The 26,712-nt window shown below is 32.7% G+C and overlaps 1 protein-coding gene across 2 annotated transcripts; it reads left to right on the forward strand.

Moving 5' to 3' along the window:
- Positions 1-24: 24 nt before the first annotated feature.
- On the forward strand, positions 25-26,712 carry LOC107630449 (protein STRICTOSIDINE SYNTHASE-LIKE 4). 2 transcript variants are annotated; one of them, XM_016333580.3, is made up of 6 exons: positions 25-301; positions 474-689; positions 774-841; positions 18,485-18,721; positions 18,812-18,944; positions 26,220-26,712. In XM_016333580.3, exons 1-6 carry the CDS (start codon positions 155-157, stop codon positions 26,490-26,492), a joined length of 1,074 nt encoding a protein of 357 aa, XP_016189066.1. In that variant the 5' UTR covers positions 25-154; the 3' UTR covers positions 26,493-26,712. The 2 variants fall into 2 exon arrangements, with proteins under 2 accessions (XP_016189066.1, XP_016189065.1); XM_016333579.3 differs by having other exon boundaries at positions 26-301; positions 471-689.

Below are 26,712 nucleotides of genomic sequence, written 5' to 3' on the forward strand. Positions count from 1 at the left end.
TATTATAGACAAAAACACTAATATCAACTAATTTCAATGTGGTGAAGAATTTGGGTGGTGTCGGATATTTTATAGAACGGATTCCTTCTTGTGACCCTAATCCAGTTTCAAAAGTTCACTACATTCCAAAGCAGAACAAGAGCAACCTAAGAGCATGGCCTCCAACATCATAACAATAAGCTCAAGCTTGGTTCTAGCAGTGATAGTGTCTCTCACAGTTCAAATCTTCTACTTCTCTCCCATCGATCCACTCCCTCTGGAGCTTCCACCTTCATCTTCTACACCAGGAAACCAATTACAGGTTCAGAAAATGCATATCATATATTTTTTTTTAAAGAAAAAAAAGAGCTAATACTTATAGTGGAGCTTATTATAATTGAAGAATTAAAAAAATTAAAGAAATAAAAGAGAGCTAAAGTGCTCCGTAATTAATATTTAAATTTTTGTTATATATTACTTTGTTTCCTTAGCAGAACATAACTAAGCTTGGAGAAGGGGCTCTGAAGGATCCAGAGGATGTGTGTGTGGACAACGACGGAACTCTCTACGCCGCGACTCGCGACGGTTGGATCAAAAGATTGTCCAGAAATAACGAAAATTGGGAGAACTGGAAGCATATTGACAGTAACACTTTGCTAGGAATCGCTGCTTCTAAAGATGGTGGCCTTTTTGTCTGTGACGTTGAAAAGGTAACCACTGAATCTCTCACTCATGTCTTAATTTATTGGTTCAGAGCATAATAACATGGTTAATTATAATTGTTTATATTACAGGGTTTGTTCAAGGTTACAGAAGATGGTTTTAGCCTTCTCCTTTCACAAGTGAATGGTTCTCGGTTAAAGTGAGTTCTTACTCTCCTAATATTTTGCTTCAATAAAATCTGAACTGATTTCAAATACGGATCTAATTCTTCACTCAATCTGCTTCACCCAAATGTTTGCACCTCTATTTTGTTTGTAATTTTTTTATCTTTTTATTAATGAAAAGAAGGAAGGAAAATAAAAATAAATAAAATAAAAAAACGTTAAGCAAGCTGCGTCAGTAACTTTAAATTGTATGTCAGTAGAGTCATGATCAGAAGTTCATAACACATTCACTTTAAAATGACCTATCCTTTTTATCCAGCCAGTGCTTTCAACTGCAGTGGTGATAAGTCATCATTTACATTTTAGAAGATTTATCACTTTTTGTTTTTCGTGCGAGAGAGAGAAGAGTATATTTTTCAATGATTAGAGTGTATTTTTTAATGATGTGAGAAGAGAAGTGTTTAATTTTGTTATGGGAACTACAAATCGGTGCCTCCAATTTGTTTTATTTTTTTCCCAAACAATCACAAATCGGACCGACCGATTTGTGATTTCGAAAATAAAAAAAATTTTAATGTTAAAATCGGACCGCCTGTTTTTTATTTTAAAAAATAAAAAAAAAATAAAAAATACAAAACAGACCATGCGATTTGTAGTTTTTTTTTCAAACAAATCGGACCCTCTGATTTGTAGTTTATTTTTTTCTTCAAACAAATCAGACCGTCCGATTTAAATAAAACACCATATAAAAAAAAAACACCTAATCTTTCAATAACAATGTATTACACATATATTTAAACAATATAAAAAAAAATTAGCCAAGATTTATAGTTATTGTAGCTTATTTTATTATTTATTTTTGGGTAAACTAATAAAATAGTACTTGAAACTTGAAAGTTTAAATTATGGATCAGTTTAACAAAAATACTATTTGTACACTAAAATTAATTATTATATATTTCTATATAAATATATATAATTTAACTTATTTTTAATTTATATTTTATATTTTAATGTGAATTGACTGAATTCTATTCTAATAACTAATTTTAATAGTTAATTTGAACGTATATCTAATACGGCTGAAAATATCATTACAAAAGGTATGAATAATAACTAATTAGTTCTAAAATATTTAAAAACATAACAAAACTAAATATTAAATATAGTTTTTAAAAAGACTTTTGAAATTATATTTTAATGTAATGTCTTGTAAATAAGATTAGAAATATGGGATACTTTTATTTTTAACTAGTAATTTTATACAAGGTAAATTTTTTGTTTTTTTTTTTCTGTGTATAACTGAAATGTTTTTAAAAAATGAAGAAAATATAGAAATCGAATTTGGTTTCAATTTTCCGCATGCACCTTTTAAATAATTATTTAAATATTTATACAAAACTTCAAATCAAATAGACAAGTTATTTGTCCGAAAAATAGTTTGCCACTACTTAAAGAATGATATTTTTATTATTTTTATCGCGTTTTTATAATTTCTTTTCTGAATTTATTTGTGTTTCAAATTTTTAGAATTTTTTTAGCAAACGTAAACTTTGGAAAACCATTTTAACTTCTTTATTTTTCTCTAGCAATTTGAAGTCCATACGTCTCTGCTACTTGTTGAGGCCCATTTGTTTTGATGCATTACGTTGCAGTTAAAATTATGTCATACCAAAAAAAAAAAAAAAATTTATGTGAATTTATCAATTTAGCATACCAATTGTTACAGTTATGCAGCCGTATTTCCGATTTCAGACTGTAATTTAAAATATGGCATTGGATTAACACACATTAGGCTAGTCTCATATCACTCTAATAATAAGTTAACGTGTAACAAAAAAATTCATCTCCGTACGAAAATGATACAGGGAAAGAGGGAAATAATTTTAAGATAGGCACGTGCAAGGGAATAGCAAGATGCCAATACCATTTGTCAAGGACACAATGAATTAATGATATATTGAAATGGACGTGGCTACTAGATTCTGTCAAGGAGGAATACTTTTCTGCTGGGACCATTTAGTTATAGTGATCCATCATCTATCGAGTATGTACAAGCATAGTTATCAAAGTCCAACTCGCCAATTGATCCCGTTAACTTATTGAATTATTGGTGCATACTATGTTGAAAAAAAATGGTGAAGGGATAAAAGATTTATTTTTATAGATAACTAAATATCTTTTAAGAAAATATGTCATTTTATTTTTGTTATTTTTTAAAAAAAATTATACACACTACTTTTCATTCTCTTTATATAAATATCTTTTCATCATAGAATTATTTTGAATTATTAGATCACTTATTTAGCGTGTATATAGGCAGAATAAAATCAAATTTGCTTAAATTCAGACCAAGTCAATTTTATAGGATTTTATAGAATTTTAAACCCTATAAAATACTGTCTCTTTTGAATTAAATTAAAATAAGCTATAGATATAATATAAACCTAATTGATCTCACATTTAGGAATGACAGAATAACTTTGTGGGATGTAGGAGCAATAAAATGAACCAAATTTGTCGGGCCGACTTGTCAAAATTATCAAAAAAAGATGGATCGGTATGAGATTTTGAACTCATTAATTTTAAAAAATCGCCAAACCCACATCGCCAAACTCATGAGCTTTGGCAAGGTCAGGTGGGTTAGCTCGATGAGCCTGTAATATTGTTAATTTTTTTAAAAAGAGGACAATGTTGATATTTAATTAAAGGATATACATACCAAAATTTAGGATTTCAAAGCAAAAGTTTAGTCTCACACTCACTAATACTCTCATTTTCTCGTCAAGTCACCACATCAATGACTAACCTCATTGCCTCTGTCAACACAATCTCTCTCTCTCTCTCTCTCTCTCTCTCTTAACTTTCTACCTTTCTCTTTTTCTCTCTCTCTCTTGCCATTGCTAGTGCTTAAACCTCCTCACCCCACTTTCTCCCTTTAGCTTCCAACTCGAGTTCGCACCCAGTCTCATTTTCGTCTAGCTTTTCATTGCCTACAGCCTTGTCTAGTCGTCGTTCATATCATCACCGTCTGTAACTATCCATTCCTCACTATCTCCAGCTCCTTTTCCATCTCCGAATCTGCCAAAATGATTATTGTGCATTGTGAGTAGCTGGGTCGGTGGTGCGAGAAATTAGAACTCGCACAACTGAACCGGCAAGTACACCGAATCGTCCAAGTAATATCTCAGGTGAGTGAGGGTCGATCCCACGAGGATTGTCGGATTGAGCAATAGTTATCTTGATAGACTTAGTCAGGCGAATAGAAAAGATAGTTGTTGTTGTTGTTGTATGTGCATGAAACAAAATAAGAACAAAAGTAATATCGAATTGACGTAGAACAAATGATGAGAAATCAGTTAAGGCCTCGGAGATGCTTGTTCTTCCGGATTAATACTTCTTACTGACTATTTTAAAAATGAATGATTCATTCAGTGGCAAGGCTGTAAGTGATTAAAGCCAGGGTCAGTGGTCATTAATCTCCTCTGATCCACACCAAACGCCAGGATCAGTGGTCATTTGATCTGAACGAGGGTGAAGCTCACGCAATTCAATCTCTGGTGATCCTACTCAAAATGTCACAGACAAAGTCAGATCTTCCGAATCAGAGAATGAAGCTCAGGGTTCTAGCCTTTGCGCCACAGAAACCTCAATTACCCATGACTAACGAGATTTTATGTCACTTATCCCAATTAGCCCAGATACTCTATTGGAACCTGTGATGCATTCTCAAGCTGCAGCTCAATACTATCCTGTCAGGGACTCGCAAGAACTCATGTAGAATAAGGGGCCATACTTCTATTCCATCCCAGATTCATAAGGATGAAGAACGAAAATACATCATAGAATAGAATCAAACATATATTAAAATAGAAAAGTAATGATATTAATCCATGGGAATGAGCAGAGCTCCTATCCTTAACTTAGGAGGTTTAGTTGCTCATACTTTATAGAAAAAACAGATAAGAAGGTGTAATGTAATGTGTCTGTGCTTCTCTCCTCCTGGGAGGCATGATCCTCAAGAGGAAGAAAGTCTCGTATTTATAGTAAAAACTCTAAGACTAAACCTAAAAGATATTGTTCTTAATTAAAAATTACAAAAAGAAAATAAAATAAGCTAAGAAATACTAAAATCCACTTTGGGCCCACTTTGGTCATGTGCTTCGTATGTCTGGCGTTCAACTTCGGCTTCTGGGTGTTGAATGCCTATTAGGGGGTGAGCGTGCTGTTTCCTTGCTCCCTAGGTGGCGTTGAACTCTAGTCTTGGGTGTTCAACGCTGGACTTGCTCCTCTTTGAGCGTTGAACTCTAGTCTTGGACGTTCAACTTGGAGGCTGGTCCTTCTTGGGCGTTGAACTCCAGAGGTGGACATTCAATGCCCGTTTTGGGCAGTGATTCCAAAAGCAAAGTTTAGATAATTATATATTGCTGAAGCCCTGGAAGTTAGCTTTCCAAAGACATTGAGAACACATCAATTGGATCTCTGTAACTCAAGATATGCTCGTTGGAATGCACGGAGGTCAGGATTTGACAGCATTTACTATCATTTCTTTGTCTCTGAATCAGACTTTGCTAAAACTTGCCAATTTCATCCAAAAATCCCTTGAAATCATAAGAAAAACACAAAAACTAAAAGTAGCATCCAAAAGGTGAATTTTGCACTAAAACATACTAAAACTTAATAAAATTTAATAAAATATAGGGTTAACTACCAAAAATGCCCCAAATTATTCAAACGCTAATAAAAATGCACCCGAATTTTACTATCGACAAAAATACCTTTAAATAATTTTAAAATGCAACAACAATACCCAACAGTAAGTATGTATTTTCAAAAATTACCTTAGAGATTGAATTTTAATGCAATTTTGTGTAAGCATGATTACAAAAATGAGATATTATTATTCTTAAAATTTGGTAATTTTTTGGTGAGTATGTATTTTTTTGTGATTTTTTAAAAGTATTATTGGTTGTTAACAAAATAATTACAAAAAAATTATATACTTAACAAAAAATTACTAAATTTTAAGGATAATAATATCTCATTTTTTTAATCATACTTGCTAAAAATTGCATCAAAATTCAATCTCTAATGTATTTTTTGAGAAATACATATTTAATGTTAGATAATCTTGCAAAAAAACTAACATTAAATATGTATTTCTCAAAAAATACATTAGAGATTGAATTTTGATGTGATTTTTTGCAAGTATGATTAAACAAATGAGATATTATTGTTCTTAAAATTTGGTGATTTTTTGTTAAGTATATATTTTTTTGTAATTTTTTAAAAGTATTATTGGTTGTTAACAAAAAAATTATAAGAAAAATATATACTTAATGAAAAATCACCAAATTTTAACGATAATAATATCTCAATTTTATAATCATGTTTGCAAAAAATTGCATCAAAATTCAATCTCTAAGGCATTTTTTGAAAATATATATTTACTGTTGGGTGTTTTTGTTGTATTTTTAAATTATTTGAAGGCATTTTTGTTGATAGTAAAATTCGGGTGCATTTTTGTCAGCGTTTGAATAATTCGGGGGTGTTTTTGGTGGTTAACCTAACTAAAACTAAAAACACACTAAAAATACTGTGAAAAAGGGGTATAAGGTACTCCGTCATCAGAACACCAAACTTAAACTGTTGCTTGTCCTCAAGCAACCAAAAACAAGATAGGACCATTGGAAGAGAAAAATATAATAGGTCTCAGAGTTCTCAATGAAACTCAGTTCCAAATATTGAATGGGGCTATTAGCTCTTTTCTTCTAAACAGTTTTGGCATCTCACTTTCCTTTAAAGCTCAGAAATATTGACATCCCTTGGAATTAGAATCCGGATGATATTATTGATTCTCTTCTTTTAGCTTTTCTTGATTCTTGAACACAACTTTTTATTTTGGTGTTTTGCATCTTTTCAAGCCTAGACGTGACTCTAAGCGTTTTGTTTTCAAGTATTACCACCAGATACATAAACGCCACAAGCACTTATCTGTGGGAACCCTTTGGATTCGAAGTTAGCTTTGCTTAAATTCCCAGACAGTGGTGCCCAGAGTTCTTAAGCGTACTCTTTTATTGCCTTAGATCACGACTTTAACTACTCAGTCTCAAGCTTTTTACTTGATACCTTCACACCACAAACATATAGTTAGGGATAGCAACTCATTTGAGCTTTTTAGGCCAATTTTGACCTTCCTAACCATTGATGATCAAAGCCTTGGACCCTTTTCTTGGTTTTCTTCTTTTTTTTTTTTCTCTTTTTTTTTGTTGTTGTTTCTTTTGCTTCAAGAATCAATATTTTTTATTTTTCAGAGAACCATTAATACTTCTCTAAATTCACTGTTCTTCAAGAGCCAACATGCTTAACTTCAATGTCAATTATGCACAGTTAATTCATACATTCAGAAAGTAAAGGCAAGGCCACTACATCAAAATAATTGTAATAACTCATGATATAACTCAAGATCTTATGTATTTTACTACTTTTTTTCAAAAATTTTCTTTTTAAGCTTTAGTGAGTAATGCATGAGACATCTTCTATACATAAAATTTTTTAAATTTTCAAAATTGAACTACTAGACTAGAAAGCAAAGGAAATCTTAATAGTAATCATGCAAGAGCTAGAATGGAAACTGAAAATAAGATAGAGGAAGAGATGATGAAACTTAACCACCTCAGTTAAGATGGTTGCTCAAGCTGTGCTCTTCTGTGAAGATGATTCACCTCCCTTTGGTGCCATTGATGATAATATACACTTAGAGCTCACTCTGCAACACCAAACTTAAAAACTTTGCTTGTTCCCAAGTAAAGAAAACTTGGCTCCTTAGTGGCGTTGAACGCCAGGACTGGCGTTTGAACGGCATAGGGTCCTCTTTGTTCCCTTATGGGCATTGAACGCCTAAGTTCTCTTCCCCCTTCCAGCATTGAATGCCAGTAGGAGTATACTCCAGGGTGTTCTGTTCTCCTTGCCACGCGTTCCTGTTTCTGTTCTAAGCACTGTGCATGATCACAAATAATAGAAAACCTTGGAAAACTTTGAAAATCAAGGAAAAATAAAACTGAAGTAAAACTGAAATAAACTAAATGATACTTATAGTTGGATTGCCTCCCAACAAGCGCTTCTTTAATGTCATTAGCTTGACATTTGATTTTTGAAGTTTCTTCCTCTTCTTCCAGTTGGTTAAGAGAAATGACTCCAAGGGAGAAGAGGAGGAGAATAGTGCCATTGGATTTGAATTCCTCCTAACAAGCTTTCTTTTATGGTTATCAGCTTGATTCTCCTTGCTTGTTAGGGTAGGGTTGTATTGTTTCTTGCTGACCTTTTCTTTTTCATGGATATCATTTTTTGTTCTTTGGTCACAATCCCCTTTTTAGTATATTCCTTGATTATCTCTACCACTCTGAATTCAAGACTTGGGTGTTGTATGATGGGTGGAGTGTACCCTTCATCAAGAACCTCTGGGATTGGTAGTTCAGTAAACTCACCCGCTATTATCTCTTTGCTTCATTAGAGTGTAAATTTCCAAAATTGTCTTCCTCCCTTACACTATCCTTTGTTCGTGCATCTCCTTCTTCTTCTATGTGTGAGGATGGAAAACTCTCTAATTTACTGGGGTATGGACTCCAATGAATGATTTCTTCACATTTTTTTATAGGAATTTGTATTGCTTCTCTTGTGAGGGAGTTTGCTTGTTCCTCTGCCTAGCGTTTGGTAATCACCTCCACATTCCCCTCTACATTCTTGACACTCATTCTCATATCTTGTATGCAATCTTGAGCGACATCCCTTAATTCTTTCATGGTAAGCTCTAAAGCTGATAGTTCTGAATAAGGAGATGATGATTCTTGATATGAATAATAAGATGGTGGCTCTTGATATGAGTAAAAGGAGCATGGTTCTTAGTATAAATAGAGATGTGGTAGTTCTTGGTATGAATATGCAGGGGATGAAGATGGAAATTTTTGCAAAATTTTCTCTGTTATTTGCTCCAGTTCTTGGCAGGCAAGATCGAAAGATGATGCTTTTTTATATGAGTAAGGAGATGATGGTTCTTGATAGACGGAATATGAAACATTGACATCTCCTTGCTCTTGACCTTGCCAACCAAAATTTGGATAATTCCTCCATCCATAGTCATTCGAATCACTCCTTGGGTGTGAGTAGTAACCCATGTGATCCCTCTCCATGATTGTTCCTCAACACAAAATACCAAACAAAATTAAACGCACCAGGTGGTAAACAGAAAAGTAAGGAAGAATTTTTTTAAAAAAAAAAATTCGAAAATAAATAATAAAAAAATAAAATACTAATTTGAAAATAAAAATAACTAACAATTTCAAAAAAAAATTAAAAAATTAGAAAGAGGGAGGCTTAAAATTTTTTGAAATTCAAAGAGAAAGGAAAAAAATTAAAGAGACACCAAACTAAAAATAAAACAAGATAAGATAAATAATTAACTAACAAGATTTGAAATTAAAGATGGAAGAATGGATTTGAAAATTTTCAAGAAGTTGGAGAGAGAAAAAGTCAAATGAAGATTTTGAAATTCAAATTTGAAAGAAAGAAAAACTAAAGAAAACACCAAACTTAAAAACTGAATTTAAAATTTGAATTTAAATGAAAAATCAAATAACTAGAATCAAGGAAAAGATAAATAAGATAAAGATTAAGAATCAAGAAAGATAAGCAAGATATGATTTGAAAATCTTAAAAATAAAATTAATTAAAAAGAAAAAGAAAAGATTTGAAATTTTTGAAATTTATAAAGAAAAATAAAATATTAAAAGATACCAAAATTTTAAAATTAAAACAAGATAAAGCAAGATTTGAAATTTAAGATGCAATTTTTGAAAATTAAAAAAATCAATTTAAAGATTTTGAAATTTAGAAAGAAAAAGTTAAGGGAAAGAAACAAGGTAAGATAAGATTTGAAAATTAAGAGAGGAGATTAATTTTTTTAAAATTGGAAAGAAAAAGTCAAATAAAGATTTTGAAAATTTGAATTTGAAAGAAAGAAAGACTAACAAAATACTAAATTTTTAAAATTTGAATTTAAAATAAAGATAAGATAACAAAATTTTGAAATCAAAGAAAAAGATAAGATAAAGATCAAAGAAGAAATGATAAGCAAGAAAATTAAATTAAATAAAAAGATTACTAATGGGACACCAAACTTAAAATTTGAAACCAAGATAGAAAAAGATTTTCAAATATATATATATATATATATATATATATTTCGAAAAAATTAAAAAGAAGGAAAAACACTAGACGGACACCAAACATAAGAAATTTTGAAATCAAATAAAACTAATTTCGAAAAATTGAGAGAAAAAAACACTAAAAGATACCAAACTTAAAAATTTTAAAATCCAACAAGGAAAAATACTAAAGAAATTCGAACACAAAGAAAGCAAACAAGAATAATTTTTGAAAATCAAGAAAGGAAAATCAACCAAAACCAAAAGGCACCAAACTTAAGATATGAAACAAAAGTTGAAAAAGAGAAAAAGATGATTAAGATAAATTTTTGAAAACTTTTAAGAAGATAAACAAAGATTGTTTGAAAATTTTAACAAGAAACAGAATTAAAAGAAAAATAGTAAAAAATACCTGATCTAAGGAGAAAGAGAACCGATAGTTTGTCAATCTCGAACAATCCCCAGCAACGGCGCCAAAAACTTGGTGCGCAAAATTAGAACTCGCACAATTGAACCGAAAAATGCACCACGTCGTCCAAGTAATACCTCAGATGAGTGAGGGTCGATCCCACGAGGATTGTCGGATTGAACAAGCAATAGTTATCTTGCTGGATTTAGTCAGGCAAATAGAAAACATAGTTGTTGTTGTAGGCACATGAAAAAAATAAGAACGAAAGTAATACCGAATTGACGTAGAACCAATGATGAGATATCAGTTTAGGCCTCGGAGATACTTGTTCTTCCGGATTAATACTTCTTACTGACTATTTTAACAATGAATGATTCATTCAATGGCAAGGCTGTAAGTGATTAAAGCCAGGGTCAGTGGTCATTAATCTCCTCTGATCCACACCAAACGCCAGGATCAGTGGTCATTTGATCTGAACGAGGGTGAAGCTCACGCAATTCAATCTCTGGTGATCCTACTCAAAATGTCACAGACAAGGTCAGATCTTCCGAATCAGAGAATGAAGCTCAGGGTTCTAGCCTTTGCGCCACAGAAACCTCAATTACCCATGACTAACGAGATTTTATGTCACTTATCCCAATTAGCCCAGATACTCTATTGGAACCTGTGATGCATTCTCAAGCTACAGCTCAATACTATCCTGTCAGGGACTCGCAAGAACTCATGTAGAATAAGGGGCCATATTTCTATTCCATCCCAGATTCATAAGGATGAAGAACGAAAATACATCATAGAATAGAATCAAACATATATTAAAATAGAAAAGTAATGATATTAATCCATGGGAATGAGCAGAGCTCCTATCCTTAACTTAGGAGGTTTAGTTGCTCATACTTTACAGAAAAAACAGATAAGAAGGTGTAATGTAATGTGTCTGTGCTTCTCTCCTCCTGGGAGGCATGATCCTCAAGAGGAAGAAAGTCCCGTATTTATAGTAAAAACTCTAAGACTAAACCTAAAAGATATTGTTCTTAATTAAAAATTACAAAATAAAATAAAATAAGCTAAGAAGTACTAAAATCCACTTTGGGCTCACTTTGGTCATGTGCTTCGTATGCCTAGCGTTCAACTTCGGCTTCTGGGCGTTGAACGCCCATTAGGAGGGTGAGCGTGCTGTTTCCTTGCTCTCTGGGTAGCTTTGAACTCTAGTCTTGGGTGTTCAACGCTAGGCTTGCTCCTCTTTGGGCGTTGAACTCCAGTCTTGGGCGTTCAACTTGGAGGCTGGTCCTTCTTGGGCATTGAACTCCAGAGGTGGGTGTTCAACTCCCGTTTTGGGCAGTGATTCTAAAAAAACGTATAAACTATTATATATTGTTGGAAATCTCTAGAAGTTAGCTTTCCAACGTCGTTAAGAACGCATGAATTGGACCTCTGTAACTCAAGATATGCTCGTTGGAATGCACAGAGGTAAGGATTTAACAGCATCTGCTATCCTTTCTTTGCCTCTGAATCAGACTTTGCCAAAACTTGCCAATTTCACCCAAAAATCGCCTGAAATCATAAGAAAAACACAAAAACTCAAAGTCGCATCCAAAAGGTGAATTTTTCACTAAAACGTAATAAAACTTAATAAAATATAACTAAAAACACACTAAAAATACTGTGAAAAAAGGTATAAGATGCTCCGTAATTAGTCGGCCCACCCTTTTGCGAGGTGGTTTAGGAAGTCTATTCTGTATTGATTTGGTAGGGTAGGGCCTCTCGCCTCGTTTTAGGGAAGGGTTATGCCTAGGCATCTTTAGTTATTTTTTAAGTTCTTTTTTGAATAGTTTTCTTAGATTTAAATCAAAGTTCTTATATTTTTAGTAAAGTTTTTATGACTAATTATATGTTTGGATTTATTTTAAAATGATTATATTTTTAGAACATGTTTAAATAAATCAGGATGAAATTTATATGAAAACACAAGTGCACTTCTAGGGAAGAAACACAAAGCTGGTGCCAGGCTTCAAGAGGCCAAGCCTAGCGCCAGGAACAGGCGCCCAAACTCCCTACTCCAAAGTCCGATGCCTTCGTCCCCTGGGAAGACCCAAATGGGCTGGCCCCAACTCCTAGAAGTGGTGCCTAGCACCACCTAACTTCAAAGTACTGGGCGCCCATCGCCCAATCCCGGTTCCAACTCCAAGTGAATTCGCAACTCCTAGTGATCTAAAATTCATCAGAGCCCAGAGCTAGTGGATCAAGCCCAGCACCAAGATGATAGTCCATTCCCAATAAGCTCTAAATTCAATCGAAAATTCAAGACTTAAATAATTAGTCAGCATTCACTTCTTTTTGAAAGATAAAATTTGGTTATTAGGATTTAGTTTAGATTATATCTGAATTATTGTTTGAATTTGAATAAGTTATTATCTCATTCTTCGGAGAAAAGAATATAAGATTAGTTTTTGAATTTCAATAGTTAGGAAGCTAGAATAACTAGATTCAACCAACACCTTATTAGTCTTAGGTTATTTTCTTTTCTATCATAAGTAACTAAACCTCCTCTGTTAAAGGTTAGGAGCTCTATTTGATTTTATGGATTAATAATGTAAGTGTTTTCTTTATTTTGATTCATGCTTTTTTACTTTTTCAAGATTGAGTTTCGTTCTTCATTTTTAATGGTTAGAAGTATTGGAAATTATTCTAATTCTGTCTTGGATTCTGTTATTACATTGAAAAATTTAATATTGGAATTAGCTTAAAATTCTTTCTCATAATTTTTAACTTGACTAAGAATAGTATTTTAAAAGTTGTGTGGCTTTAAATCGAAATCTTGTGTAACCTCTTCTCTTAATTTGTTGACCAAGGAATTGACATTTAATTAAGTTAAGAGAAATTAAATTGCTAAGGAATTGGAATTTGGTTATAAATGATTTGCTGTGAAAAGAATTTTCCATGAGTGAAAGTAGAAAAACATAAGAATTACTTTTTCTAAGAGTCAAACACCTCCAAAGTCTTTAACATACCATTCTTTGATTACTTTCCCAAAGTTTCTAAGCATTTATTCATTCACAAGCACAATCTTTTTCATTGTTTTTTGCTTCTATTTCAAGATTCACAATCCTCTTGCTATTTTTTATTGATCTAATTAGAAATTCAATTAGACATTACTTGATTCAGTTTTTTAATCCTCGTAAAAATGATATCCACTCATTGTGGTATTACTTGGAGCGATTTGGTGCACTTGCCAATATAAAAGTGTATCAATTTTAGCTCATCACAGGGTAACCCGCTTTTGCATCCCCTAGTGGAGAGGGTATCCCTCCCTTTCCACAACCCCATCTTTATTAAAAAAAAATGGCCCTCATTTCTTTCCTATCTTTGTCACATGATCTTTATATTAATTTTTGTTAGTTTAGTAAACTTCGATGGATATTTAAGGATATTGATTGAAAAAAATTTCAAAAAAATTTCAAAAAACTAACACAAAATAATAAACATAACACAATATAATCTTACATAATTTACTTTAGAAGATAAATATTCATAATTTATTCTTTAAAAAACACAACATAAAATTAAATATAAAAGTTCATATATATTATTTAGAAGTCAAACCATTTCAAATATATAATATTATTTATGTTATTGTCTATCCCACTTCAATGATAATATTATCTAGATCTGATATTAATAAAATAAATAAAAATGATTATCACTACAAGAGAGGAAAATTTTTTCTACGGCAAAGCCCTTTTGCCATCGAAAAAATACCATCAGCGAAGCTGCTATTAGTAAATCCAGATCATTATTACCAATGACTATGGACCGTTGGTAAAATATGACATGGGAAAAATATTATTTTCATTGTACTAACGGTTAAACTATCAATAGCACTAATGGTAAATAAAAGAAAATATATTAATTGAATATTTCTGATGGACAAGCCTCCAGTAAAATGCAAAAGTACCTTTTATTATTTTTTTAAAACATAATGTACTAACAGCTAAAAGTATGGATTTTTTAAATGATATATACATATTTAGGTCCTTAACTAAAATACAACGAAAAAATAAAAATAGGAAAATGTCGTCAAAACTGAAAAGGAAAGTACAGTACTTGTAATCATCTAAGATGAATTTGTCATCATCGTCGTTGGCTCCATCTGAGGTCCTGGGGTTTGTGGTGGCGCTGGTGGTACTGGTGGTGCCAGTAGTTGAGGATCAGATGATGTCGTTGGAGGATATCTAGGCGGTAGAAGAGGTGGCATGGATGGCGTACCATTGGACAAGTCTTTCGCTAGCTTTTCCTGCATAAAGGAATTCATGTCCGTGACCGTATTCTTCAACTAGTCTAGATCGGACTACTAGTGTATGAAGGTCTTCTGAAGGCTCTTGATCTCCCCATCATATCTCTAGTGAGAATACCTTCACTCGTTCGATACTATTGCAGTTCTCACTCCATGTCCTGTTGCATTTTCCTGTTAAGAAGGATAACTTGCTCCTTGATATTCACACCTGCACTGGCAGTAGACTCAATATTATTAGAGAATCATGGAGTAGTCATGGTGGATTAATGTCCCATGCTATGTATCCTCCCTCGCTTGTGGCCACCAACTGTCTGCATCTATATCTCATCCTTAGATATTGGTGGTGGCTCTGGTGCCACTATACCATCTAAGTCACACGCTTTTCCTAGACCTTAGCTAGCGAAATGTCAACTCTATCTAAAATCGAATAAAATTGATGAAGATAGAGTTAAATAAACAAACAAATATAATTTATTGAGATATATTTTGATTTATTAAACTCACAGAAGTGTCCTAAGACCATTTCTCAACCCACCTCATATGATTTTCTTTCTTCATCTGCGTCCTCTGAAAGACCTCACTCCGACGAAGTTTGCAAGAAGCCCGATATTTTGTCCATAGGGTTTAGAATTTCAAGAAGTCATTATATTAGTTTCAAATTTATTAATAATAAAGTAAACAAATTAAGTTAACAACCTCCCGTGTGTATAGATCCACTGGTCTCAGATGCTCGACTGGCTCGGGCCTTAGTCTGAATTGTCCGATAATCTACTGTGTTCCAATACTCCTTTAGATGGGTAAGGATATCGTCTGAATCCAGTCTGTAAGAGCACTCTTATTGTGGATGTCTGCTAGCATCTCCTAGAGGCGCTTGGCAACTCTCACTCGCCAAGCATTGTATATCTTCTGCTCCTCATTGTGGATGAAGACAAAGTGGTCCTGCAATATCAAACGCAAATGAATCATATCAATATAAGTTTATAATTTGATGTTAGAAAAATACTTAATTACCTTAAAAGGTCGCCACCAAAGATCTTGGATGCCATCTAGAGCCACACTAAACTTGGGTATGAACCACCTATTGTGGTTCTTCAAAAACCCAAGTAATTTCCTCTATCTTCTGTCTTAGGGGGTCCCAACTATCATTAAATAAACAATTTTCACTACAAATGCATGTTATACTATAAAATTAATTAAACCCATAAATATAAAACATACTAGTCACCTCCATCCCACACTAGCTTCTATTTAATAGACTGTATAGATAGGGGTCTGTGGTTATGGTTGTAGTTGTAGCTGAGGCTGTGCCTAAGGCTGCGGCTACGGGTGTGGAGGTGTCTGATGTTTGCCACCTGCCTCTGAGGATAACCCAAATCAAGTAGGATACCTGTATTTTCCTAGACTGCCCCCTACAACGACCACCAACCCGCCCATCATCACCTCGCCTTTTACCCTTGCCACTTGTCATGTCATCTAAAGCTAGTAAAAGTAAATAAAATTAGACCATTAGTGCTTAATTCCTCCTACATTGTCCTTATAAGAAAAGTATACATTGTCCTTATAAGAAAAGTATACTCCGAATGATGTTCCAAAATTAGCAAATTATTGACAAAAATATTTTTAAAATTTGTTAATAATAAAATATTCTCAAAATATTTAAAATACAAAAAAATAACAATACAATACAATTTTAATAAGCAACAAATGACCTTAGATTTAGCAAATGACTTGTGTATTTAATTTGAAATTTTGGAAGAAAACTTGGATACAAATACATGCAAAAAACTAGATCAAGATTTCTCTCTCTAGATTTTTATTTTTAAAAATAATTATGACCATTGACCAAAAAATTGAAAAAAATATCAACATACCTAAAATAATTACATATTAAAAATAAAAATATCTAATTTTTAATCATATTTGAAAAAACCGTAACAAAATTTAATATGTCAATACTTTTGGAAATATAAATTCAATGTCGGATATTTTTATCATATTTAAAATAACTTTTAGAATATTTTTGTCATTAATAAATTTGAAAATTTTTTTTGGTCAACTACTTAATAATTTAGAGATATTTTTGGTGGTTTACTCTTATAAAAATTAGATTTTCCTTTTGAGTTATGCTATATGGTTCGAGTTAGAACCTTAACTTGGTTGAGAATGATGACTAAAAGATATAATTTGTGTTTAGAGTCTCCCATATTTAGGATGAAATTCGGTCAGGTCTAGCTCAAATTGAGTGGTCATTCTAGGTCTTTGAGACATTTGACCAATGAATAGTTGGTTTAACCCTTTTTTTTAGGTTTATTAATTAGAAATAAAACCTAGTACATATTTTATCATACATTCAATTAGAATTTTATATTAAACACTTGATTGTGCTCAAACTATAGTACACTTCTAATGGAAGAAAAAGTTATATTGAATTTTTGGAGCTTCAGACAATATGACAATTTTGTATGACATTAATGATGACTTGTATAACCAGGTGACCACACCAGATCTCTAATTTTTATGTTGAAGCTACTTTTTTTTAGTACAACACAAACACGATCACACACACTACATAGATTTATTTTCATTTTTGGCTAAAGTCATATCCAAATTCAGATGTGGCTGCATTTTTTTTGTCAAACATACATACACACACACATACACTCACTCATACATACACACACACACACACTAATTTACTATAGCCTAACTACTATTGAGTATCAAACTTTGTATGGCACATAATCTCCTAGATGAACCAGGTCTCTCACCTCCAATCAAATATTAAAGCCACTTCTTAAGTGAAATTTTAACTGAACAGTTATGAGGTTAGTTTCACTCCTATACCATTTTTTTAGCTGCATATATACAACACAAACAAAAATAGTAAAAAAAATGACATAGTAGCCTAGAAAACCCTAACCTACAATAGCGCAAAAATAAGCAAATTCATACTCTTTTACTATGGCTCCTAAATAATGACTTTGTTTTAAGGAAATAATAGATAAGATAAAGTAGAGTTTAAACGCTACGTTAACCCTATCTGTGAGTTTAAATCGCTCAACTCAAGCTCTACCCGCACCTTAACTCTCTCAACCTAACCATACTCAACTTGACTCGCATAAAACAAATTCATTTCTATTTAAACATAATATTTAGTTTTCATATTTTATAATATCAAATACTATTTATATATTATTAATAAATTGAATTATTAGCTTAGTGACACTAAATAGTTGTACAAAAGAGAGAAACTCGAGTTTAAATACCTACTTGTTTATCGTATGTATGTATGTTCATTATATATTATATATTAAGAGTACGAGTTGGAATAATAGAGTTAGATAACTAGTACCTCAACTCAACTCTATCATTGCAGGTCGGGTTGCCAACCTACTCCCATCGGGTGAGAGTAGGTTGGATACCTGCAAGTGTAGGTATGGCTACTAACCCTAACATTTTTTTTTTCAAAATCTTAAAAATAGAATATATTAAGAACAAAAATGCAAACCAAATATACTCTAAATACTTAAATACAATGGTGTATGCTAAAAGTTTCAATAAATTTTGGCAGAGTCTAAATAGAAGTGAATTGATAGTTTGCCATTAATATGTAAATGCTTAAGTGTCATATATACACATCACACACACATCCTAAATTTATTTTAAAGTTTGATTTGTCTATGATTCTACATATTAGTATCTATATTAGTATCTGGATTACCTCATAGGTTAAAATTTAAAAGTATATTTAATTTGTTTCAAATGGTTGAACTAGATTTGCAGATGATGTGATTGAAGCATCAGATGGAATTGTATATTTTAGTGTTGCAAGCACCAAGTTTGGTCTCCATAATTGGTATCTGGATCTGCTAGAAGCAAGGCCTAATGGACAACTTCTCAAGTACAATCCATACACAAATGAGGTAGATATTGTCATAGATAAATTGCACTTTCCTAATGGAGTTGCACTCTCTAAAGATGAAGATTATCTTTTGGTTAGTGAAACCTGGAAGTAAGTGCTTGTTTACATATATTTCTTTTTTTTTTCTACCTCATAATATATCCAAAATTGGGTGTTATATAACTATATATATATAATCAGATCAAGAGTCCTTAGATATTGGCTAAAAGGAGCAAACAAGGGCAAAACAGACATTTTTATTGAAAATCTTCCAGGTGGACCTGATAATATCAATCTAGCTCCTGATGGCTCTTTCTGGATTGCTTTGATTCAGGTAACATTGAATTTGGTAATAATTCAATCATGGTAAAAATAAATTAGGATAAAAAAAATTAGTGTTATGTCTTGGAGTAAAAATAAGGGTGCATTGAACTTAGCCATGATATTTGAACTGGTAGGATGAGAGTGAGTAGGAGAAAAATTGAAAGAAAAGAAAAAATATATCTCAAAAGTAGTTAAAATGTGTAGATAGATATAGGTGACTCTCGCTTCAAAAGTGAAAGTGCCTAAAGAGATGAACGATTTTTGGCCAATTAATATGATTGGAAGCATCTATAGAAGTAATATAAAAATTTTTGGTCAAGAGAATGAAAGGGGTGATGAGCAGTTGGTGCGCGAAATTAGAACTTGCACAATTTTACTGGCAAGTGCATCGGATCGTCCAAGTAATACCTTAGGTGAGTGAGGGTCGATCCCACGAGAATTGTTGGAGTGAGCAAGTAATAGTTATCTTGCTGGACTTAGTTAGGCGAAATAGAAAAAGAGTGGTTGTTATAGGTGCATAAAACAAGATAATAAAGAAAGCAGTAAGAACCAGTGTAAAACAATAATGAGAAAACAGTTAAGGTTTTGGAGATACTTATCTTTTTGGATTAATACATCTTACTGTCTAAATTAATAATGAATGATTCATTTTATGACAAAACTGTAAGCGATTAAACCCCAATTCCTTGGACCTTTTTAATCTCCTCTTATTCTCATCAAAAACCAGGGTTAGTGGTCATTCAAATTGAACGAGGGTGAAGCTCAATGCAATTCAATCTCTCTTGATCCTACTTCAAATGCCATAGACAATGTCAAATCATTCGGATCGGAGAATGAAGCTCAGTATTCTAGTTTTAACGCCACAAAAACCTCAATCACCCTAAAGCTAACCGGATTATGTCACATATCCAATTAGCCCAGGCAATTTACAGTTTAGGAGATGTATTCTCAAGCTATAGTACAATACTATCCAGTCAGGGACTCGCAAGAACTCGTAGAAAAAGGGGTCATACTTCCGTTCCACCTCAGATTCATTAGATAAAAAAGGACAATACATCATATAATGGAATCAAATTGATATCAAAATAGAGAAGTAATAACATTAATCCATAGGAATAAGCAGAGCTCCTAACCTTAACCAGGAGGTTTAGTTACTCATGCTTTACAAAAAAAATAAAAAAACGTAAAGAGGATCTGTCTGTCTAAGTCTGCCTGTCTAACCTAAGTGATGTCCTCTTTAAATAGTAAAAGCTAACCCTAAAAAGATGTTAATGTTAATTTAAAAGTTACAAAGATAAGACTAGATAAGTTAAGGAGTGCTAAAATCCACTTTGGTCATGTGCTTCGGTCAAGCATGGCGTTCAACTTGGAGAATGGGCGTTAAACACCCATTAGGGGGTGAACTCGTTGTCTTCTGCTCCCTAGCTGGTGTTGAACACCAGTTTTTGGGCATTCAACGCCAGGGCTTAGTCCTTCTTGGGCGTTAAACGCGAGAAGTGGACGTTTAATGCCAGTTTTGGCAATCATTCTGGAAAAGAAGTATAGACTATCATATATTGCTTGAAAGCTCTGGAAGTTAGCTTTCTAACTCTGTTGAGACCGTGTCAATTGGATCTCTATAACTCAGGATATGCTCATTCAAATGTACGGAGGTTAGTATTGACAGCATCTGCTATCCAAGATTCTGCCAAATTCGCCCAAAAATTACCTAAAATCATAGAAATAACACAAAAACTCAAAGTATCATCCAAAAAATGAATTTTGCACTAAAACATAGTAAAAATGGATAAAATTTAACTAACAACAACTAGAAAAGGCTATGAAAAAGGGTACAAAATGCTCTGTTATCAGCAGTTTAGTTGGAGAGGTCCAAATAGCATTTATTCAAGATAGACATTACTTGTGAAATGGTAACATGGCTGAAGAAAGACTATGAGTATTTTTCTGATAGATAACTCTTTGATAGAGTTCATTAATATATGAGCTTATTAGTTTTCCGCCATCGATTTGAATAATGGTCTCAATTCCCATGAGCAAAAGCTCTTATCATAATGAATGCATTCGTTGGTTAATAGGGGCATCTCGAAAACGTCCGCATCGAAATATAGCTTTCAAATTAAGTTCCAAAGAATTTATAAATAGATATAAATCTTTGTTCTAGTCCTCCATACTAAGATATATTATAAGGCCAGTGGAAGTCCCATTCCCATATAGGGATTGGATAATGAGTAATAACCCCCAGTAGAGACTAGTACGATTCCATTCTACATTTGTTTCAAGAGATATATTGATCACTTATGATTATTTTTTCATTGATTCTTTTCCCCCAATTTCTTTGCTACCATGCGCTTTACGCAATTGATTGGATCGTGTAGATATCCCTTCAGCACAATGTAGGTCAACGAAAGGGTCTCGAAGACTCACCTGAATTCCTTGTACTGCAGTACTAATCAGTCATAGTATATATAGTGAAGAAGACTATTTTACTTTGCATTTTTTCAACCCAATAAATTAGAGCAATATGATTATGTCATTATTTTACGTATAGACAATTCCTCAATATCTTGTTCAATTTGGAACAAAATAGACAAAGGCAGAGTGTTAGAGTATTTTTATTGATCGGTCATGTCATATAGGCTCGAACCATGAACGAAGAAAGACATGAGATAAAAGCATACCATAGAAATAGGTCAATATCTCTATTGGCAATCAGGAGAATTCCAAGTGCATGCCTAAGTACTTATAACTTCTTGGGTCGTAATTGCTATAAGTAATGCAACTAGGAATCTCATAGAGAGTCGATCCTGGCTTAGGATGAATGCTGGCGGCTGAACATGATGAGCTGTCTCGTAATAAACCCACTTGTTGCTGATAGTTTCTTCTCGGTCCCTTCTTGCATAACCGAACTCGAAGAAGGAAGAGATAAGAGGGCCGTATGGAGTATGTACTCAGAAATCCGATATCTTGGCAGCATTCCGAGTAACTTCTCAATCTGGTGTTCCTTCGGAAGAAGCAGGTGCCATAAACAAAGGTATTCGCGCGTTGATTGTGGCTCAAGATTAGCCTCATATACTCATGGTTTGGCAAGTTTCTATTTGCTTGATGAAAGTATTCTTTTTCTTTTATTGGTTTTGGTTGGTTCAGTTTTTTCGATGCAAAGTGAAGAACCTTACCAAGGCCTGACATACCGCGAATCCTCTTGAAAGAGAAGTCTTTCTCGATCAATCCTTTTGTCCCATCCCGTTTTTCGAGAAGCAGAAATATCCTTTTTCAATCCAGTTTGAATTGGAAATAAAACAAGAGAACAATAGTCTGACAAAGGGTTGTAGTGGATTCTTCTTTTTTATCAATCAAAAGGATAAATCACTCCCGAAAAGGAATCTATTGATTCTCTCCCAATCAATTGGATTGGACTGTAAGTGCGATGATTTACTTCACGGGTGAGGTCTCTGATTCAAGTCTAGGATGACCCAACTGCACTAAGGAAAAGAATAGAAGACTGACTCCTTCATGCATGCTCCACTTGGCTCAGGGTCTACTTTTGTGATTTGTAACCATCAAATAGTCATCAATGATGATTTTAATGGTGTGAGATTGGTGTGAGATTTTATCCAATAGTTCACTTTTCTTTGCTGGTTACATGCTAGCCGAAATTTTAAAAAGTTGCTAGTCCTCTACACTTTTCTTTTCTTTTTTAGCATTAAACAGATATCTATGTTTGGCAAATTTTGAATCAATAGAAGGGGTAATTGTAAAGTTGGACTTCAAAAAAGCGTATGACACAATAAGGTAGTCTTTTCTTGATCATGTACTAGAAAAAAAATGGGGTTTTGGACTGTTTAAAGAGGATGGATACAAGGTCTTCTCAACATAGCGACAATATCTTCTTTCATAAATGGTTCTCCACCTGTGCCTTTTCTAATGAAAAAGAGATTGAGACAAGTGATCCAATTTTACCTTTTTTCTTTATCTTGGTAGCGAAAGTGTTAAACGAAATACTAGGGTTGGCAAAGGAGAATGGAATCATTAGGGAATTGGAAGTAGAAAGAGACAAAATACCTTTGTCCCACCACTAATTTGCTGACGACATCTTATTCTTTTCTCCTAGAACTATAGGAGAATATATTGTGCTTTGGTCTTATGTCGGGGATTGTAATAACCTATTAGAAGTCAACACTTACTCTCCTTGGAGTGAACCCCATAAAGGTTGAGACTTGGAAACCGATGATAAATAAGATCGAGAATAAGTTAAGTGGAAGGCGGGTCTACTTTCTAAAGCAGGAAGAATTACTATGATTAGAGTGGTGGTTAACAACCTCGCGCTTTACTATCTAAGTTTATTCAAACTCCCTAAAACTTTAATCTGACTTTTTTCTGAGGGACTAAAAATGGAAGGAAAAGAATGCCAACTATAAAGAGGAGTGTGATTCAAAGACCTAAGAACATGGTGGGTTGGGGTGAGTATATCACAATTAAGAATGAGACATTATTGTTCAAATAGTAGTATCCTATAATGTGGGTCAACTGAAAAAACAGGTAGTACAGAATGGAATACCAAAGTCGAATGGACCGTGGAGGGATAGTGTTAAGGTGGTGAATGAAGACAATGGTTTTAAGGAGATAGCAATAAGAGGGTTTAGAATGTGTGTTGGAAATGAAAACAAAATGAGATTTTGGGAGAATGTGTGGGTGGGAGAAAGGAGCCTAAAAGATAAATTCCCAACACTCTATTCCATTTCAATGAAAATATCTAAGCTGATTATAAACTGCGACTTCTGCGATGGTCTTTCTTGGAATTGGAATCTCACATAGAAAAGACGTTTCTTTGAGTAAAAGTGTAAATACTGTGAGAAACTACATACTACTTTACAGAATATTGTCTTGATAAAGGTACAAAGGACAATAATTTGGATTTTTTCAGAGAACAGATGGTTCTCAACAAAATCATTGATATAGATGTTTCTCAGTAAAATCATTGATAAGTACATCCGTGTGAGCAAAGTTAGGTGTGGCAAAATCAAAGTATTTTTTTTTGACAATATTTGAGAGGGATGGTTCCATCTTGAATTGAGATGATAGGATGGTTTACTTACTTTGCAAACTAAATACAAAGGCAAAGTTTGCAAGGATAAACATCATTCATAATGGGAATCTAATTGTATCCTTTGTAATGTCTGTGTCAAGGATAAGAATCATTTGTTTGTTCATTGTAATTTCATTAATAAATTGTAGTGTTTAGTCCTATGTATAGGGGTTTGACCCAGGTAAACGGTATTAGGGAGTTTTTGAAATTTGGTATGATAAAAAAAAAGACTAGTTATGTGTACTAAAAAATGGGTGAACTTGTTTTTTACAATCATATGGGTGACATGGAAGATTAGGAGTTGTAGAGTCTTTGATAATAAAGAAACTCTAGTAAAAGAGGTTTGGGAGGAGATATTAAGCCATTAGAGAGAGTGAAAAAAGATATCATAAGAATGGTGTTGTTTGTAAAAATAAATAGGTTGGCAGACCAGTAAATAATAATTGAACTACCTCAAGGGATGCACAAAAGACAATGGTGGCTATGTGTTGAATTTATTCGAGAAAAATATCGATTTTCATTGGTGGCTATGTTTTTGATGATAATAATAAGCAGCTGGTATTCGTAACTGAAATGGTAGATGTAAAAAATAAGTTTATAGCAGTGGTGTGTGGAGTGGAAGTAGTCGTTTAATTTGTCCTAGGAGAATCCTTGGGAGTTCCAAATGAGCTAGTGATTAGAACAGATGAGGAAAGCATTATCAAATGGTGAAATGAAGACAAAAAGCGACATTAGGCACAATATTTTAAAAGAAATAGATTCAGATATCTAATACAAGAGGTGAAAAAAGTAGAGTTTATTTTGACAAATTCAAAAGAATTCTCTTTCCTAGAGAGATTGTGACAATAAACAAAATCGTAGGATGATTATGGTGTGATTTGGTGTAATTAATGTTGAAAATTTTGTTGGGTGTGATTTACAAATATTCGTCGATGCCAGTGCTACCAATTGTCTTGATGGCAATGGCCAAGGGACAAATCAGTAGTTTCGATGATTTGTGGTAGAGTCTTCTCCTTTTAGTAATAGAGTGATAATAGTAGGAAGAGAAATACTAGTAGGACAGTGCTTCATAAGTTGTTTTTTCTTTTGAAGTAACCTTAAGGGTCGAAACTCTTCAAGAGTTATAAAAAAAGGAAAAGTTTAGGGGCAGTAATTTTTTAAATTCTGACCAGCATGTAACCAGAAAAAAAGTGAGCTATTGAATAAAATCTCACACTAATCTCACACCATTAAAATCATCATTGATGGTTATTTGATAGCTATAAATCACAAAAATTGCTGGCTCCTAACACTCCTCATTAAAAAAAAGTGTAAATAAATAAGAATTAATTTAATTTCAATGTTTTTGTAGCCAAAAAATCAATTTAATCTTTAGGTTTTAAAATATTGATTTGAAATTTTATAAGGTTAGCTCTTTTAAATTTATCTAGTCAACATTGTTAATAGAATGCTAATATTTTTCCTTGTATATAGCCATGCACATTTTTATGGCATTTTTTTTATTTTAAACAATAATGCTATATGACTAGTAAAAATTTACAATTATTTTTATAAATATTAGTATATAATTTGCACCTATAATTAATTAAATTTATGAACATAAGTCAACATGACTTGAATATAAATTTATGAAAGTTTACACACATAAATCAATAAAATTTATTTGTTAAAGATAATTTAATATTCGTATGGATCAAATATTGATTAAAATTGACAAAAAAAAAATGCTGATTCCAAGAGTTTCTAATATTTAATTGGCCTTCTCTCTTGTATGGCGTGTACTCGAATCACCTTTTTATTAAAGTATTTTTCTCTAAAACGAAGGTAGAAAGATCAATCTAATATCATGTCGATTAAAAGATAGAAAGATGATAAAATTTTTTGCAAATGAACTTTGTTTATAATTTTATAGATTTGTTACTGTATATTTTTTTAATAAGAGTATCAATACTTTGATCTAGTCAATATAGTTTAAATTCATTTTTAAGATTTTTAAAATTTTAAAAATAACTAAGTTTAGTTAATAAGACTTGTAACAACTTTTCAACTACATACATATTGATATTCTATACTTTTAAAGGATATCGTGATAATTCCCATAATTTTAATCATTAAATTCATCCACGAACTGATTAACAAAGTGAAAGATTATGATAAAACCATTAAGGTGGTATTAAATTGGTTGTCTCTTATGTTGTTCAGCAAACTATTGAAGGATTGGAGTTTGTGCACAAATACAAGGTCATTAAGCGCGTGTTGGCTACATTTCCAAGGCTATATAAAGTGATCAATGGTGCAACGAAGAAGGCAATGATTGTACAAGTGAGAAATGATGGCAACATAATCAAAATGTTTAGTGATAACAATGGGAAAGTAATTAATTTCGTGACGTCAGCTTTAGAGTTTGAGGACCATGTTTATTTGGGTAGTCTCAATTCCAACTTTGTTGGAAAACTACCACTGCATATTGATTAGAGATTTAAGCCATCCTCCAATAAATTAAACAGTAACACTAATATCCTCAATGTGCCAATGTATGTGATTGCTTATGCCCCAAATATATTATAATTATGGAGTGTTAATTTCCCCGGTTGAATGTGAAGATCGGAAATGTAAAATATAACATTAATAATTAATGTTTAAAGGAGATGCACATGGAATAAAATGTGCCACCTTAGCATGCTTGATACTCGAA

Source organism: Arachis ipaensis, chromosome B3 (genome assembly GCF_059453495.1).
Source record: "Arachis ipaensis isolate K30076 ecotype BB chromosome B3, ASM5945349v1, whole genome shotgun sequence".
NCBI classification, from domain to species: Eukaryota; Viridiplantae; Streptophyta; class Magnoliopsida; order Fabales; family Fabaceae; genus Arachis; species Arachis ipaensis.